Source organism: Schistocerca gregaria, chromosome 9 (genome assembly GCF_023897955.1).
Source record: "Schistocerca gregaria isolate iqSchGreg1 chromosome 9, iqSchGreg1.2, whole genome shotgun sequence".
NCBI lineage: Eukaryota > Metazoa > Arthropoda > Insecta > Orthoptera > Acrididae > Schistocerca > Schistocerca gregaria.
The window spans coordinates 159,851,803-159,867,398 of NC_064928.1; the positions used below are offsets into that span (position 1 = coordinate 159,851,803).

At 39.8% G+C, this 15,596-nt stretch overlaps 1 protein-coding gene across 4 annotated transcripts in view; it reads right to left on the reverse strand.

Annotated features, from left to right (window-relative positions):
- The window catches only part of LOC126292176 (speckle targeted PIP5K1A-regulated poly(A) polymerase-like), a 102,786-nt gene that overhangs the window by 54,601 nt on the left and 32,589 nt on the right, over positions 1-15,596 (reverse strand). For all 4 annotated transcript variants that reach the window (XR_007552029.1, XR_007552031.1, XR_007552030.1 and 1 more), the window contains one exon: positions 11,291-11,513. Coding sequence is in view for 1 of the 4 variants with exons in the window: in XM_049986016.1 (XP_049841973.1) it covers positions 11,291-11,513 (223 nt within the window). In the remaining 3 variants the exon portion in view is untranslated. The remainder of the gene's footprint in view (positions 1-11,290; positions 11,514-15,596) is intronic.

Here is a 15,596-nt window from a genome sequence, read left to right on the forward strand (position 1 = left end):
ATTTGAAATGTACATAATTACTACCACATTTTGCACTGAAATTTAAAAGCAACCCACCATTTGCTCTTCTTGGGGCAAAAGGACTTAAGTCTAGAAGTAGCAGAAAATGATATGACATACACGAAACAGTGACTTTAACAATGCCTGGCTGTGTGTGTGTGTGTGTGTGTGTGTGTGTGTGTGTGTGTGTGTGTAAAAATGTCAGCAGATAATGTGCGGAACAAGTATGATTTCTTTATATATATGACTGAACTACAAGCAACTATACTGCGTTACAAAGAAGAAAATCAGTTTAAATGTACCATGCTTGTATAAGATACAAGTGGAACAAAAACTGGATGTACCAATAATAACCATACCACGCAATAACTTGGTATTGTATAAAAGGCTAGTTATTTGAAAAAAAAAAAAAAAAAATGGTTGTAACAGCACAACAAAAATTAAGACTGGTTCTACACCTGTAGGAATAAACAAATGCATAGTAAACAGTAACATAAAATCTGAAGCTAAAAGCTGCGACAATATTCAAAAGGAAAAACATACCATGGAAAATAGAATCAAAGTCAAATCTACAACACAAAAAGGTCTTCATTACACAATATAACTTCTCAACAGCAAAACAAAATATTTGTGTGTCTAGAAGAACTAATTTCATTATTAGACACTCATGGCCATAACATAACTGAATGCTGCGTGCACTCGTGCATGTGAAATCAAAAGTTGAGAGGTGGTGTGCAAGCACAAGCAAATGTATACAGTTACATAGATCAACATATAAAAAGAATAGAAGGAAATAGTTAAAACTATATGTGGAAATAACAATGTCATAATTAAAAATACTTGAGAAGGAAATCCCCATTATACAGAAAACAGAGGCCAGAGTCTGTATTAGTTACAAGAAAATTACAAGTAGAACACGAAACAGCAATGAGGCCCACTGCCACAATGTAATAAAAGATTTAAAAATCATTATATTGTCAACATATCGTATCACAACATTAAATTAAAATCTATGGCAAGAAGACTGCTGATGCAGATGGGGCGCCACCTCGTGACGAGAAGGCAACCTGACTTGTAGTCAAATGCTAAAGCGCAGCTAGATGGCGGAAAGCGGCACTACAAGCGAACAGTCCTGGGGCCGAAATGTTGCAGTCTATTGTCATAATAATGAGCCAAAAAATTCTATATCAGTTTGCCAAAAATACTGAAGAATTTTGTTTTGGCTGGCACAAGTGCATGCAGCATTCACTTATGTTATGGCTATGAATGGGTAACAGTCAAGCTAGTCCTACTGACTATTGGACACAGAAACAGTTTAATTTGCTGTAAAAATGTTACGTGGTTTAACAATGACCTTTTTATGTTTTACATTTGACTATTATTTCATTACCCAGAGCATGTTCTTGCTCTTGAATACTGTCACAGCTTTTAACATTCGATTTTATGTTTCACTGTTTACTATGTATTTGTTTGATTCATTTATTTTTACAGGCTTAGAACCAGTCTCATTTTTGTTGTGCTGTCACAACCAAAATATTTCAATGATCTTGGCTGTTATACCAGTGGCAGTTATTGCACAATACAATCATTCCTGGTACATCCAATTTTTGTTCAAGTTGTGTCTCTTATGAGCTTCATGTGTAAAATGTTTTACCTTCAGTGTAACACTATAAAGCTCCACTAGTTCATTTTGATATAATATTTATATATTATGAAACAAATACGAACAAAGAGATAGAGGGGCTGGCCAGTACTTACCTCAGCTCAGTACAGCCGATAGATACACAAATCAGAACAGATTTTCCATTATTTATATATTATGCTCATTCCGTGAGTTGTATGTTGAAATTTTTACCACTAGTGATAGGTTACCACATTTGTATGTATGTGTTCCTTCAAAAATTCCAAGCTTAATAACTATTTTGCCAAAAAGAAATTTTGCCTAATGTGACTTTTTTGTGCTTGTTCACAGACCGGAGGAGGTTGCATTGACAACTGGAACTAGTCTAATCATTGTGTTTTAATTTCTATACACATACGTGATCTAGACAAATTAAAAATATTTTCAGAACTGATTTTTTAAGACAAGAAAAAGGTTATAAGACTGTTTTTGAATTATGCTACAGAATGAAGAACAAATTGTGCCAATTCAGAGTCAAAGGGTCAACTGAACCTAACACCCCAATTCACTTATATCTGTAGCACTCTGTCTCCTGTTTTGTGATAATACTAAATGAGCTTCCCTTCTTTGAACTTTTTCAAAGGCCAATGTCAATCCTATCTGATGCAGATCCCACACCTCACAATAATACTCCAGAAGAGGGTTGACGATTGTGGCGTAAGCTGTCTCTCTCTTCCACCTAATAATGTTATGGTGTCCACATCACACACGTGCAAACAGAAAGAGAACAGAACATCGATAATGTTTCTTCTGGCTACTTTATTTTTGGAATGTAGATCATGGTGACTGACTGATCTGTAGCAAAGCTCTAGGTCTGCATTTGGTGAAAGGTGTGAGAGTACGAAAAGATTAGTAGTTGTGACAGACTGATCTGTAGTGTAGTGCAAGGTCTAGGTAAGGTTTGAAGATATCAGTTTGGTTGTGGGACGGTGGAGCAGTATCAAATGACTGTTCATCCAAGCCGAATATTTTGCTGGAAGAGGGCCATATTTGAAGTGATAAATGATTAGATGAAAGTGCCAAATGCATCATAAAAGACACTGCCACAAACACAGCACCACACAAACTGCTTAGTCAAGCACCATCCAGGCACCTGGTGGAAGTGCTTACAAGACCCAAAATGGTCAAAGAGACTCCTGCCAATTAGTGGCTGTGCCTCAACATCGCATCCATTCAAATCTGCTCATTAGTCTGCACTGTCAAGCCTAAAGCAATGTGATAATGCTGTCCTGATGCCTGTGTAAGCCTCAACTACCTCCTGCCTACTTTTTGTTCCCACAATGGAAACGCCGAGCCAGTCACAACTGTAATGACACTAAAGTATTTTTGCCACGCTTTTGCTCCACTACTAGACTAATATTTGAAAGTTAGCTTGCTCAAAAATTTTGTTATAATTGAGAGATCTGCATACTGAAGTGAAAATAAAAACAGCATTTAGTGTTGTAAAAGAGAATAAATACCGTTTCTCCGCACATTAGTGCGTGTTGCCAAGTTTTTGGAGCGACAAGGAGTCGTTATAATTCTGCAGTGTGTGCAACAAGTCTGTGCAGTGCACAACTACCACAGAGTCCCCAGCACTCTGGCTAACCTGTCTCTGAAATGTGTAGGTTCCACAACAACATTAACAATTCTACAAACAAGTTACTCTGTGTAACAACATTTTTGTTTTAGGTGATTATTTGTTAGGACTGGGCCAGTAAGATTTCTACAAACTACAGACAGATTACCAAATTAGTCTGATTTACACACAAGTCTTCTAAAGTGCTTTGAAATTCGGCCACACATTTTCTCGACAACAATAAAATTTTACAATGAAACACAGAGGACTGCCATACAATACTAGGAAACTGAAATAGCTTAATACCACGGCAGATTATAATCAAACTGGCAATAACTATAATGTGCAGGTACTGAGGTTTATTCTTGTGGAGAAGCCGATTCCCCACAACTCCAAGTCATCATTAGCACGACATGTTGCAGCACTCCATACGTGTTGTAAATGCTGATTACTGGTAAATAAATTGTTGTTCTTTTTAAATTTTTTGTGAAATTTGATTTGAACCATATTATAATATGCATCAACGTGCCATCCAATTAGCAACTGAGAGTCAGCTCTGAGTGCCATGTAAAACTATCCAACTTTGTATGTTATCTGTGCAAAGAAAATTTTTTTCTGTTTTCTTCAGTAGCGAGTAATGATGAAAACATACATTTTTTATTAAATATTTGGGTGTAACGTAAATAGTAGAAGTAGTTTTGAACATCTGAGAAAGCTGTGCTTAAGTCAGTACATATGCCAAAGTAACTATGTTGTTGGGGGCTCCGGTGAGGGAAGAGGGGTGAAGGACAAGGACTGGTGAGAGGCAGTGTTCGGAAAAGTCACCCAGAACTCAAGGTCAGGGGAGACTTACTGGACAGGATGTTGGGGGCTGCACTAAACGAGATTTGAATAGGTTTTCAAATCCTGTCCGGTGCAGTCCCCAACATTCGGATTACCATTCTCATCCCTTCTGGTAAGGCTCCCTGACCTGCTGTTCTAAGAAACTTTTCTGAACTCTACCCCTTTTCTTAAACCTCACCAGTCCTTTTCATTCACACCTCTTTTTTTCCCCTTCAACCCTTCCGGATCCAAAAGCTCGCATAGGTAACGCTTTTGTACATTGTTCTCCTGCCACCACTTGGTGGGTACAATTACATTATATTTTCAAAATTTTATTAGTTTTGTTGATTAGCAGATGACAGACTATTTTACCAAAAGAATGGTGTTCCAGAAAAAGTGGATAAATGTGATCATAATTTTGAGTGAAGTTAGTTCACAATGAATTGGCAGATGTGCAATTATTCTGCAGCTGTGTTAATTTCACTGTTGAAAATGCTGCCAGATTTCTAGATCAACTTTGCACAAGAGCAGATAAAATTTTTGAGTATAGACTTTTGTTTGTTTCTAAATTACAACTTTTGGCACTAAAATTCATTTCAAAGAATCACTGGTTTTGTTTCACATAACAGAAATGATATCAATTAGAATGTGAAGACCACCAGTTGTTTTGTGCCAATACACTGACTACATTTTTTTTTAAATTTGGAAATGTTGTATTTTTGTGCTTATTTAATAATAATGTAGTTTGCATATTTGTGAAGGTGGCTCTGTAACACTACCAGGTTATTTATTACACAACATATTACGCAAACAAGTACTGCTTGAAGGCCTCACTATAACCTGATTTTTCTTTTTATTTAATTTTTTTTAAAGTACTACTCGGACAGCTGGCCTGGAAGTAGTAGTGTTATAACCTTGTTGACATAGGTTGTATTTCTTCATCGTGCAATTAACACTTTTATATGAATAATTAAGCAGAAGAAATGGTATTGGCTGCTTCTTAAAGATTAGTATGGAAGAGCATATTAAATGTAGTTTATGGCGGTCAGTGTTACTGTTTCATTCAGGGAACAATCTGAAAGTCAGTAGTAGTTTGAGTAATCATCATGGGAAGTAGTTCGATCAAATAAGTTCAATAATCCAACACCAAAAATTCATAGTTTCATATGAGCCTGAACAAATAACATCACAACAGTTATCAAAGTTAATTAAGTTATAGTTCCCAATTTTAATGATGTCTTTTCAAAATAAGACACACTGAACATTGTGCAAGTGTGTGTGCCAAATAAATAAAATGTCATGTGACTAGAGTCTCCTGTCAGGTAGATCGTTTGCCAGGTGAAAGTCTTTCAATTTGACTACCTCGGCACCTTGTACGTCAATGGGAATGAAATGGTGACGATTAGGACAATCCAAGACCTAGTCCCCGAGCGGAGAAAATCTCTGACCCAGCCGGGAATCGAACTCGGGCCCTTAGGACTGACATTCTGTCACGCTGACCACTCTGTTACCGCAGCCGGTCTGTGCCTAATAACATCCTTAAACATTATCTAGAAAACTGGGTTGTGGGGTGCAATCAGTGGTTTATGTCCAAGCCACGTCAGTGAATCTGAACTATGTGAGGGGTTTTGATTCTGGGTTGTTACGAAGGATTACCCTAGGTGGTCCACAAGTAAATTAGCAGAAGATGGTGCCGCGAGGGCGCCCATTGTTGTACCATGGATTTGTCTTTAGGTGACGACTTCAGAGAAGAAGTAATTGTGGGCAAGGATATTGGTGATGGTGACCACGAAGGAGGGTCTAAGTACGGAATCAGTCAGGCATTTGGAAAGGCAGTTTTCAATAGCAGCAAAGTCACAGGCGTTGGGGATATTAGATACAGGTTATGTGATCAGCAGGGTACCGTACAGTAAAGAATCAGGAACTGCAGAGAGTTGCATGGGGAAGTGGTCTTATATAGGAGGGTAATTTCTGGGCAGGAGGGTAATTTCTGGGCAACAGGGTGAAGATTCTGGTCCATGAGAGTAGAGATTCTCTCGGTGGGGGCACAGTAACTGGCCACAATGCAGTGTTCTGGGTAGTTAGGCTTATGGACTTTTGAAAGCATATAGAAGGTTGGGGTGCAAAAAGTGATATGGGGTAGGGTCTCAGATGGACTCAGGGGAGAGGTTCTGGGATGGGCCTAAGGATTTGAGGAGATCCTGTTGGATTTCTGGAACAGGGCACTGTGGCAGTGTTTGCAGGTGCATTAATTTCACAGCTGGCAGTGTCCCCTGCCAGGTAATCCCTGCAGTTCAAGACCACAGTGGTTTAGCCTTGGTCAGCAGGTAGGATTACTACTGACATGGATAAAATCATCCTCCTTACTAATTTAGTAATTAAAAAGAGTTCAAAAAGTTCACTTAACTAAATAATAATTCTGTGTGGCTCAACAGCCTGGTACAAAGCTTTCAACTGGATGCCGCTTTGTCCATAAAGTACTCCAGTGATCCTAGCAGATAAAGGGAAACAATGGTTTAATGTGGAATTCACACCAATTGTCGTTCCAGGCAAATCTTCACACTCGAGAGGTTAAGGCCAAGTTCAAGGCAGACTGAAATAATTCATGGTACAATTGGGCATTGATTCTGTGACCTTCCAGTTTCCAGATTAGTGTTTTACCACCAGGCACAACAGCCATCAGATGAGTCAGCAGGGTTTTACATCACAAATTACCAGTGGCATATAAATTGTACCCTGTACCTAACTGATCAACCAGTGTTCCATTTGCTTAATAAAGGAGTTGTATCACAATCAGTTTCATGAAATAAAAAGAAACAACCTCAAATTTCAACCATGTCTATTGCCAGTTTGATCAGAGAAAGTTTATGGGACCTACTTGCTCTCTCTCTCTCTCTCTCTCTCTCTCTCTCTCTCTCTCTCTCTCTCTCTCTCTCTCTCTCACACACACACACACACACACACACACACACACACACACACACACACACACTAACAATGGCTGATGCATGAATTAGCCACACACATCAGTTTCTCTATCATTGCAGATGCACACCTACTCTGATTTCACATAACATTATGTTCCTGTTGGTCAAACCACATATACAGATGCACAGTGTAGGTACCTTGGGTAACAGCTCATCTACTAACTGGAGTTGACAGAAAGCAAATGGAAACATCCATGGAGAATGTAAGTTAAAAAAACAAAGAAGGGAGCAAGAATGGAGTTTAACATCCTGATTACAATGGGGTGATTAGAAACTGAGCAAAGATTGGAATAGGGAATGGATGGGGAAGGGAACTGGATTAGTCCCTTACAAGGGAACCGTACCAGCATTTGCTTTCCGAGATGTAGGGCAATAACAGAAGAACTAAATCTCTACGGTTGGACGGAGATTTGCACCATCAACCTCCTGAACGCAAACTTAGTGGGCTACCCACTAACTACACCACCTCTAGCATTGTTAGCAGAACAGTAATAGCAATGTTTTTTTAAGAGGGATGTCTGGAAAGAAAAAATACAAGATTTTTTTTTTTTACAGAAACATAAATGTGTATATTTGAACGAAACATACAGGAACAGCAGCATAGGTATTATATATAAGTTTTCCACACAATAACCATTTACTTCAATGCATTTTGCCAATCGTGCAATAAGTTTTGTAACACCTGCATTGTATATGTCTTCTGCCAACTCCTTAAACTGTTTCTTCACTTTAATTTTCATCCCATCACCATTGAAAAATTTCTCCAATTTAGGAAATAAATAATAGTCACTAGGTGCAAAACCGGGAGTGTGAGAGGGACGGTTTGAGAGATTCCAATGAAATGGGGTCAAGAACCCCTACATTGCTCTAACAGATTGCAGTCCAGCATTGTCACAGAGGAGGCAGACACACTTCTTCAACACTGCACAGTGTTTGCTCTGTATGGCATTGCGGAGTTTTTTTTTTTTTTTTGGGGGGGGGGGGGGGGGATCTTTCAGTATCGTGCACAGATGACTATTTTGCCTCTCGGCTAGAATTCAACAAGCAAAACTCTTTTCTGTACAAGAAAACAGTTGCCATGACTTTTAGAGGCGATTGCAGAGTTTTGATTTTTTTTGTAGAAGGGAAACGAGTATGGTGCCACTGCACTGATTGTGTCTTGTTCTCTGGGTCATGGTAGTAAAACCATACTACATCCCCTATCACTAAAGAGTTGAGGTAAGTGTCACCTGCAAAATGATTGAGAAACTTTTGCATGGCCTAGACTCTTGATTTTGTGTTCTGCAGTAGAACCTTTGAGAGATCAGTCACAATTTCGTGAACAACAGTTTAAGAAACTTCAGGACACAGTCTGTGCTGATCATCAATGGTTACACAGCGATCAGAATGAAATTGTTCCAGTTTTTGCACCAGTTCAGTCAGTCACTGTGGATGGGTGTCCACTTCTCTCTCCAGTATGAATTTCCATTCTTCTGAAGGTGAAATTCCATACCAATTTTGTCACATGTCGCTGTGACATGACCTCCTTCCCAAACATGGATATTATTTTGCGATGAACCGCTGCTGAACCTTGCCCTTAGGATTCAGGTAGTGTACACAGTATGTGCTTTGCACATGGTAGGAAATGTAATAAGATTGCTCATTTTTAACTGTCAACCTAACAAGAGTACGGTAGCTACGCTGCAGATGACTGTTACCATTACTTCATTTCAGAGTGCGCTACCACATACAACAGTAATAACTAATCCTTGGTAGAGCTATAGCTCTTGTAACCTTACTTTCTGGATATTCCTCATATTTATAAAATGGGCACATGTAATACAATACCAACAGATAAGCAGCACTTCTACCTTCTCTTTGCTGGTGTGAAAACATGATCAGAAAGTAACGGGAATTTGTGTTTTTCTAAAAAAAAATTTATTTGTTCACCAAAATCTACTTGCTCCCATTCAACATAATCCCCCACCCACCCTCAGATAAACACTTGTGCCAGCATTTTTTATAACCTTAGAAGCATTATTTCATCAATGGTTGCAAAATGATATCTTTTTACAGGAACAGAAAGAACTTGCAGGGGGATCATGTCCGGTGTATAGGGTGGCTGAGGCAACATACCAGTTTTATTTTCTTAGGAAACAATCTTAACATTCATTGAGGTGGAGTAGGAGTATTATTGTGATGCAATTTCCACAAGTGGTTTTGCCACAGTTCTAGTCATTTTCTTCAGACTGCTTCACGCAAACAGTGCATAACTTCCGTGTAGTATTGCTTATTGACCATATGAACATAAGGCAGGAATGCATGAAGCACTATCCCTTTGTAATCTAGGAAAATGGTGATGAGAACCTTTATGTGTGATCAAACCTGGAAAACATTTTTTTTGTCTTGGGTCTTCAGGCAGTTTCCATTGGGACGATTGGGTCCCTGTTTCGATACCACACCCTTATACTTACAGTTCATCATCTGTTAGAATCTCCTTTAGAAGTTCTGGATCACTGTTCACTTCCTGAGCTAAATCTATGCAATGTCGCTTTTGGTCTAAATTCAACAATTTTGGACAAACTTTGCTGCTGTATGTTTCATGGCCACAATGTCCAAAAACATTACTTGGTATGAGCCAAAAGCTATTTCAACATCAGAAACCTCTCCGACGGTGACTTTCCAAAACCATTTTTTTACTTTTTCCACATTGTCATCAGTAATTAATGTGCTTGAGTGTCCAGGGCAGTCATCACCTCCAACATGTTCTTGACCCTGTTTCAAATATTTATACCACTCGTAAACTCTTGACCTACTCATTCGTCAAAAGCCACAGTCAATACTTCACATCTGGTGCTGCACTTTATTCCTTTTTTCAAGCAAAATTTAATACAAATTCTTTCAGCCACCTTTCTCAAAAGTAATAATTCACTGAGCGGTCGAAAAACAAATACAACCTTTTTGACCTTGAACAATAAACTAAATATTGAAAAGAGCTGAAAATGCAAAGATACATGATGATCACTTGTACCAACAATACAAAAAATGAAACTTTCTGTTGCACTAAAACTTTGTACTGGACCAAGACTCAAATTCGGGAGCTTTGTGTTTCACAGGCAAGTGCTCTACCGACTGAGCTACCCATGCACGACTCACGACCCATCCTCACAGCTTTACATCTGCCAGTACCTTGTCTCCTACTTGCCTAACTTCACAGAAGTTCTCATGTGACACTTACAAAACTAGCACTCCTGGAAGAAGGGCTAGTGCGAAACATTGCTTAGCCACAGCCTGGGGGTTGTTTCCAGAATGAAATTTTCACTCTGCAGCAGTGTGTGTGTGCGCAGATATGAAACTTCTAGGAGTGCTAGTCTTGCAAGTAATACAGGAGAGCTGCTGTGAATTTTGAAAGGTGGGAGGTGAGGTATTGGTGGGCATAAAGCTGTGAGGGCACGTCATGAGTCGTGCCTAGGTAGCTCAGTCGGCAGAGCACTTTACTGCGAAAGGAAAACGTCCCGAGTTCAACTGTCAGTCCAGCACACAGTTTTAATCTACAAGGAAGTTACAAACAAACAAACAAACAACACACACACACACACACACACACACACACACACACACACACACACACACACACACACACACACACACACACCCTGATGCAGAGTGAAAATTTCACTCTGGAAGATAAAAAGTAATTTTGAAACAACAGCAAATTAAAAAATTCCCATTACTCTTTGATCACATCTCATTTTGTACACTGTGATCGCTCAAACCATCAACTGAAGACGGCTCACTGACTGATTGACTTGTTTAGTGTCAACTTCAGCAATTCGATGGAATACATTACCCAGAAAGCCTGCACTGTGTGCTGGTACAGTTGAGCCAAATTTCATTTTATGTTCCCTTTTTAAAAAGAATGTCATGTTTATATTAATGGTAAACTGTGATACTTTCTAGATAAGTCTTGAGGAGATGGAGGGGATAACCAAATAAAAAATGGATGCTATTTAAAAAAGTGTTACTGTTCAAATCTTTGGAATGAACAAATTTACAGGAAAGGCAATCAAGGTAGTTAATGTCCTGCAGTTAATACTATGTTTGATTGATTCATTTTTTATTGTACTTCTGGATAAGAAGTTATCTGGTGCGATCAAGATGAATGGAACACCCTGTACAGTTCTCCTGAATCCTAACATAACTACAGCAAAATTCATAAAAGAGGAGGTTGCAGTCTATGCACATTCCCGAGCAGTAGCTTACCTCAACAGCCGAGCATTGCGGCAACCGATGCCATTTGTGAAGGCTGCGTCACAGCGCGTGTTGCTGGGACAGTGGAGGAACTTGACGATAGGCACACGCGCCCTGGGAATGGCCGTCACGTGGTTGAACTCGGGCCACGCCTTAGCTAGCTGTCGTTTCACGGTCTGTACAATGGACACCAGCTCCTCCACGGTCGGGACATACTCGCCGTAGAACGTGTCACCTGAAGGCACGGCAGTGCTGTGGTGTTATTTATTTTGCAAATATGAAACATGGTGTATTAAAAATTTACTCTGTTGTGGATAAGAAATAATGACTGTATAGAAGGATTCATTATTATATTTTACTAGCAAACCCAGCAATGTATTGCAACTGCTAAATAAGCATGGGAATTGGATATACGTTCTGATCTCCCCCCCCCCCCCCCATCTCTCCTCCCCTCCCCGTCCCCCTACCTCTGTCCATCACCTCCTGCTCCCTGTACGTTTCTTATCCCACACTCACTCTATCCATCTCCTCCTTCCTCATCTCTCTGCCCATATCCTCCTTCCCCTTCTTTATATCCACTACCACCTCGTGTCTCTCTCTCTCTCCACCTCTTCCTCTCCTCTCTCTGTGACCTTATGTACTGTTATAGTGCACAGAACCTTGAATGGAATAGAAGTCAATATGAATTGGTAAATCTATTGGAATCATTAGTAAACTGGGTATGAGAGAGACCTTTTCAGCTGCTGGACCGGTAAAGTAGTAAATTCAGTGACAGTATTTCACACAGTTTCAACATATGAACACGTAGGAACATTAACTTAGCCATGAAGACAACTTCCCTGTTTTCTGCTAAAAATGACTGCAAAAAGCAAAACAAAACCACACATTTTCACAGCACACACTTGCATGTTCTTCCTCACAGTCAGTTTAATAGAAAGTATTTACTGTAGAATTCTCATGTGATTTGCCTGCATACACACCACGAACTGACATATTCAATCCTTGCAACACACCAAAGATACAATCACCACTGATAACATACTGAACTATTGTTTTAATTGTACTCTTTTTCATAAAATATCAATATTCAATCAGAATTTGTTGTTATTAAAACATGTGACAGCAGAACTGTCAAACCGACAATCACATTTTCTTCATCGAAATTTTTATAAAAAAACACCATCCGAATTTCAGACTTTTCTGGTTGATTTTCTCTCGTGCAAACCTTGTCCTGACAAATAAGGACATAAACATGATATTATCTCAGTGATTACAAAACAGTAATTTTTAGAAAACTGTGGCAGTGTAAATGCATTAATCTTCATCGGAGTACCGGACAGGTGAAGACTCTTCACGATCTCAATTTGACGACGGATGGGAAGTGCCGCTGTCGTGCATGCCAGTGTACCTATTCGGAGCTGAAGGGGCATCTGCTTCGAGTGAGAACCCTGTGGGAGCCCCATTAGAAAGTCAATCGCCGCCACCTAGTATTACTAGTGGTGCGATTCTGCAATTTAGGTCTCGCGTAATCCCAAGGACGCCGGCAGGCCAGGATGTGCCTGACCGGCTTGGACATTTTCCAGATGGTGATGCAACGCCTAAGTGTCATCGTGGGTATAAAAAGAGCAGCGATTCGTTTCTTACTACAGTCGATGCTTCTTCTGTTGGTGGCAAACAACACTTTGTTAATACTATTCTTTCTGTTTGGTCTGTTTTGAAGTATTGTGTGTCGGAGGAACATTTTGCGCAAGGTAATTTGATGCATTTGCATTGTTATGTGAAGGTGAAAATTAAGATGTTTTTAGAAGAAGTTCGTTCTGGTTTGGAATTCATGTTTGGTAGTATTAATGGTGTGTTTGATGTTCAAAATCGTAGAACCGCAGAAATCTGCTTTAATATACATTACTAAACATGACTCACAACCGTTATCTAATTGCAATGATTCAGCTTTGTCATTTAATGTTCGTTTACGCAAATGGACTGAGCAAACTAGTAGGTTTGATTATAGAGATCCATTTTTAGTTAATAATTGGAGTGATATACGTTTCATTTAGAAGTACTTTGATTCCTTTCAGGCTAATCGGGTCATTGTGCATTCTTTGAGCGAGTGTAATTTAAGTTATAATGGCTGGGCGGACCACGTTGTTCGCTGGAATAACAAGGCCTTTCGGTCCATGGAGGATCGTAAGAAGCAATTATATTTATTTGGTGATACAAATATTGGCAAGTCAACTTTAGTGGAGAAGGTGTTGTCAAAAAAGCAGCAAGTATATTTGCCATTTTGTTCCGAATTCTGATTTGGTGGTTACGATAGTCGTATTCACAAGGGAATTGTTTTTGAAGAGTGAGTTGCCCAGGTGGAGTCAATATGCATCTGTTCTGAAGCGTATAGTTGAAGGCCAACCAGTGACTGTTAATGTTAAGAATAAGCCTGGTATGGTTATTATACGCCGTGGCTTGGTGATATTTGTATCGAATGAATTTAGTATTGGAGATGAAGCACTTATTTCCAGACTCAAAGTTTTACATGCAGATTGTCATATTGTCCATTGTTGTTCATTTAAGGACGAGGTGCATGCAGCAGACGTGTCTGATGTGGAGACCGCGCAAGAGGTTGTCAGTATATCTCGTTGGATGAGGATGTACCGGAAGTTTCGTGCTGCACGTCCTCGGCGTTGGATACGCCGACGGACAAATCTAACTAGGCCCATATTTGGTCGAATGTGTAGGTGGCGTACTGAGTTCACTCAAACAGATGGTGTACATTTTGAGTATAGTAAAATGGCCACTCTTGAGAAGCATGATGAGAAAGCGAAGCACTTTTCTACGTTGCAACATTATATTACCGATGAGTAAGCTTTTTAGTAACAAATATGCCTCTGTAATTATTAACAAGATTGTAACATGTGTGTATAGGGCCAATGTTAGGTTTGAGATACTAACTCTTGTGATTTGAATCCACAGAGGGCGTCTGGTGTACCTTGGCTTAAATATACTAGAAGGAATAGGTTTAAGTTTACAACGTATTCTAAGCTGGAACAGAGTGCCGATATAACGAAAGTGAAATCCTGGACAGATCTACAAAAGGAATGTAAAGTCAAAAATCGCCTGTTTCAAGGTACTAACGTGTTTTATATTGGACTACAAATTGCTGGTGATGAACCTGCGAAAAATGATAACGTTCAAAGTGAAGTCAAATATGTCATATTTATTGTAAGAAATAGAGTTTATATGACATTTTGAAAGAGGAAAGGTAATGTAACTCTCTGAATAAAAGTATTTGTTACAGCTAATGTCTGCGTTGGAGTTTTTTTATGCCAACTGGGACCATGTCCGAAATTACCTGGACGAACTACGCATCACCTTCCTTGTTCCCAATAGTCAACAGAGGATTGACGAACTTGCTATTACTGGGAATGAGTTGACGTACGATCTGGTCCCACACACACATTCTATCAGGGACAGATCTGGGGTTCCAGATGGCCACAGAAGTTCCTCAGTGTCATGTAAACAGTTCATAAGACATGTGCCACGTGTGGAACAGCACTGTCATACTGAAAAATAGCAACATGATACTGTCACGGGAGAGGTAACACATGAGGATGTAGGATCTTCACTCTGTACTGTTGTGCTGTCAGAGTTTTACTGCGCCCTACCAGCCATGAACTTGTGTCGAACCCGATGGCTCCCTACACTGCAATGCCAGGTGCAACGCTGCTGTGACCTCTCTCCAGGTCACAGCTAGATTTGCCAACAATGATAATACAGGGTTGTGTAGAACTGCGATTCATCACTGAACTCAATACAGTGCTATTCATCAGCAGCCTATGCTTCAATGTCATGGCAGTACTCCAAATGCTTCTCTGCCTACACATGGCATGTTCAGTTCCTAGTTCGACTGCTGCTAGTTTCCGACCAATGTTGCAGGGGCTCCATTACTTTTTCTCAAGACGGCAGGCACACATGTGAAAGGGTCACAATGTGTTTGGTGCACAATATGGTGATCCTCCCCTATGGTCATCAGATGTGATCGACTGAACCTTGACAATCAGTACACTTCCATTCACGTTCCCACGCAATCTGACGTTGGGCCACCGTCACATTCAACTGCACCTCAAATCTAGATATTGCACAATTCTACCAGGCAACCAAATGGAGAACCACAACGATGACACTTTCGGACTCGTCAGGCACTGATAACGCTGCCTCACACGAGTGTGCAGCTACTCTGGTCATCCACAGTGTTTGCTCATCTCTCTCACCCCTTATACATCCTTCCTTTCCTGGTAACACTAACCGGTTGCTGTTCTGTCACAAG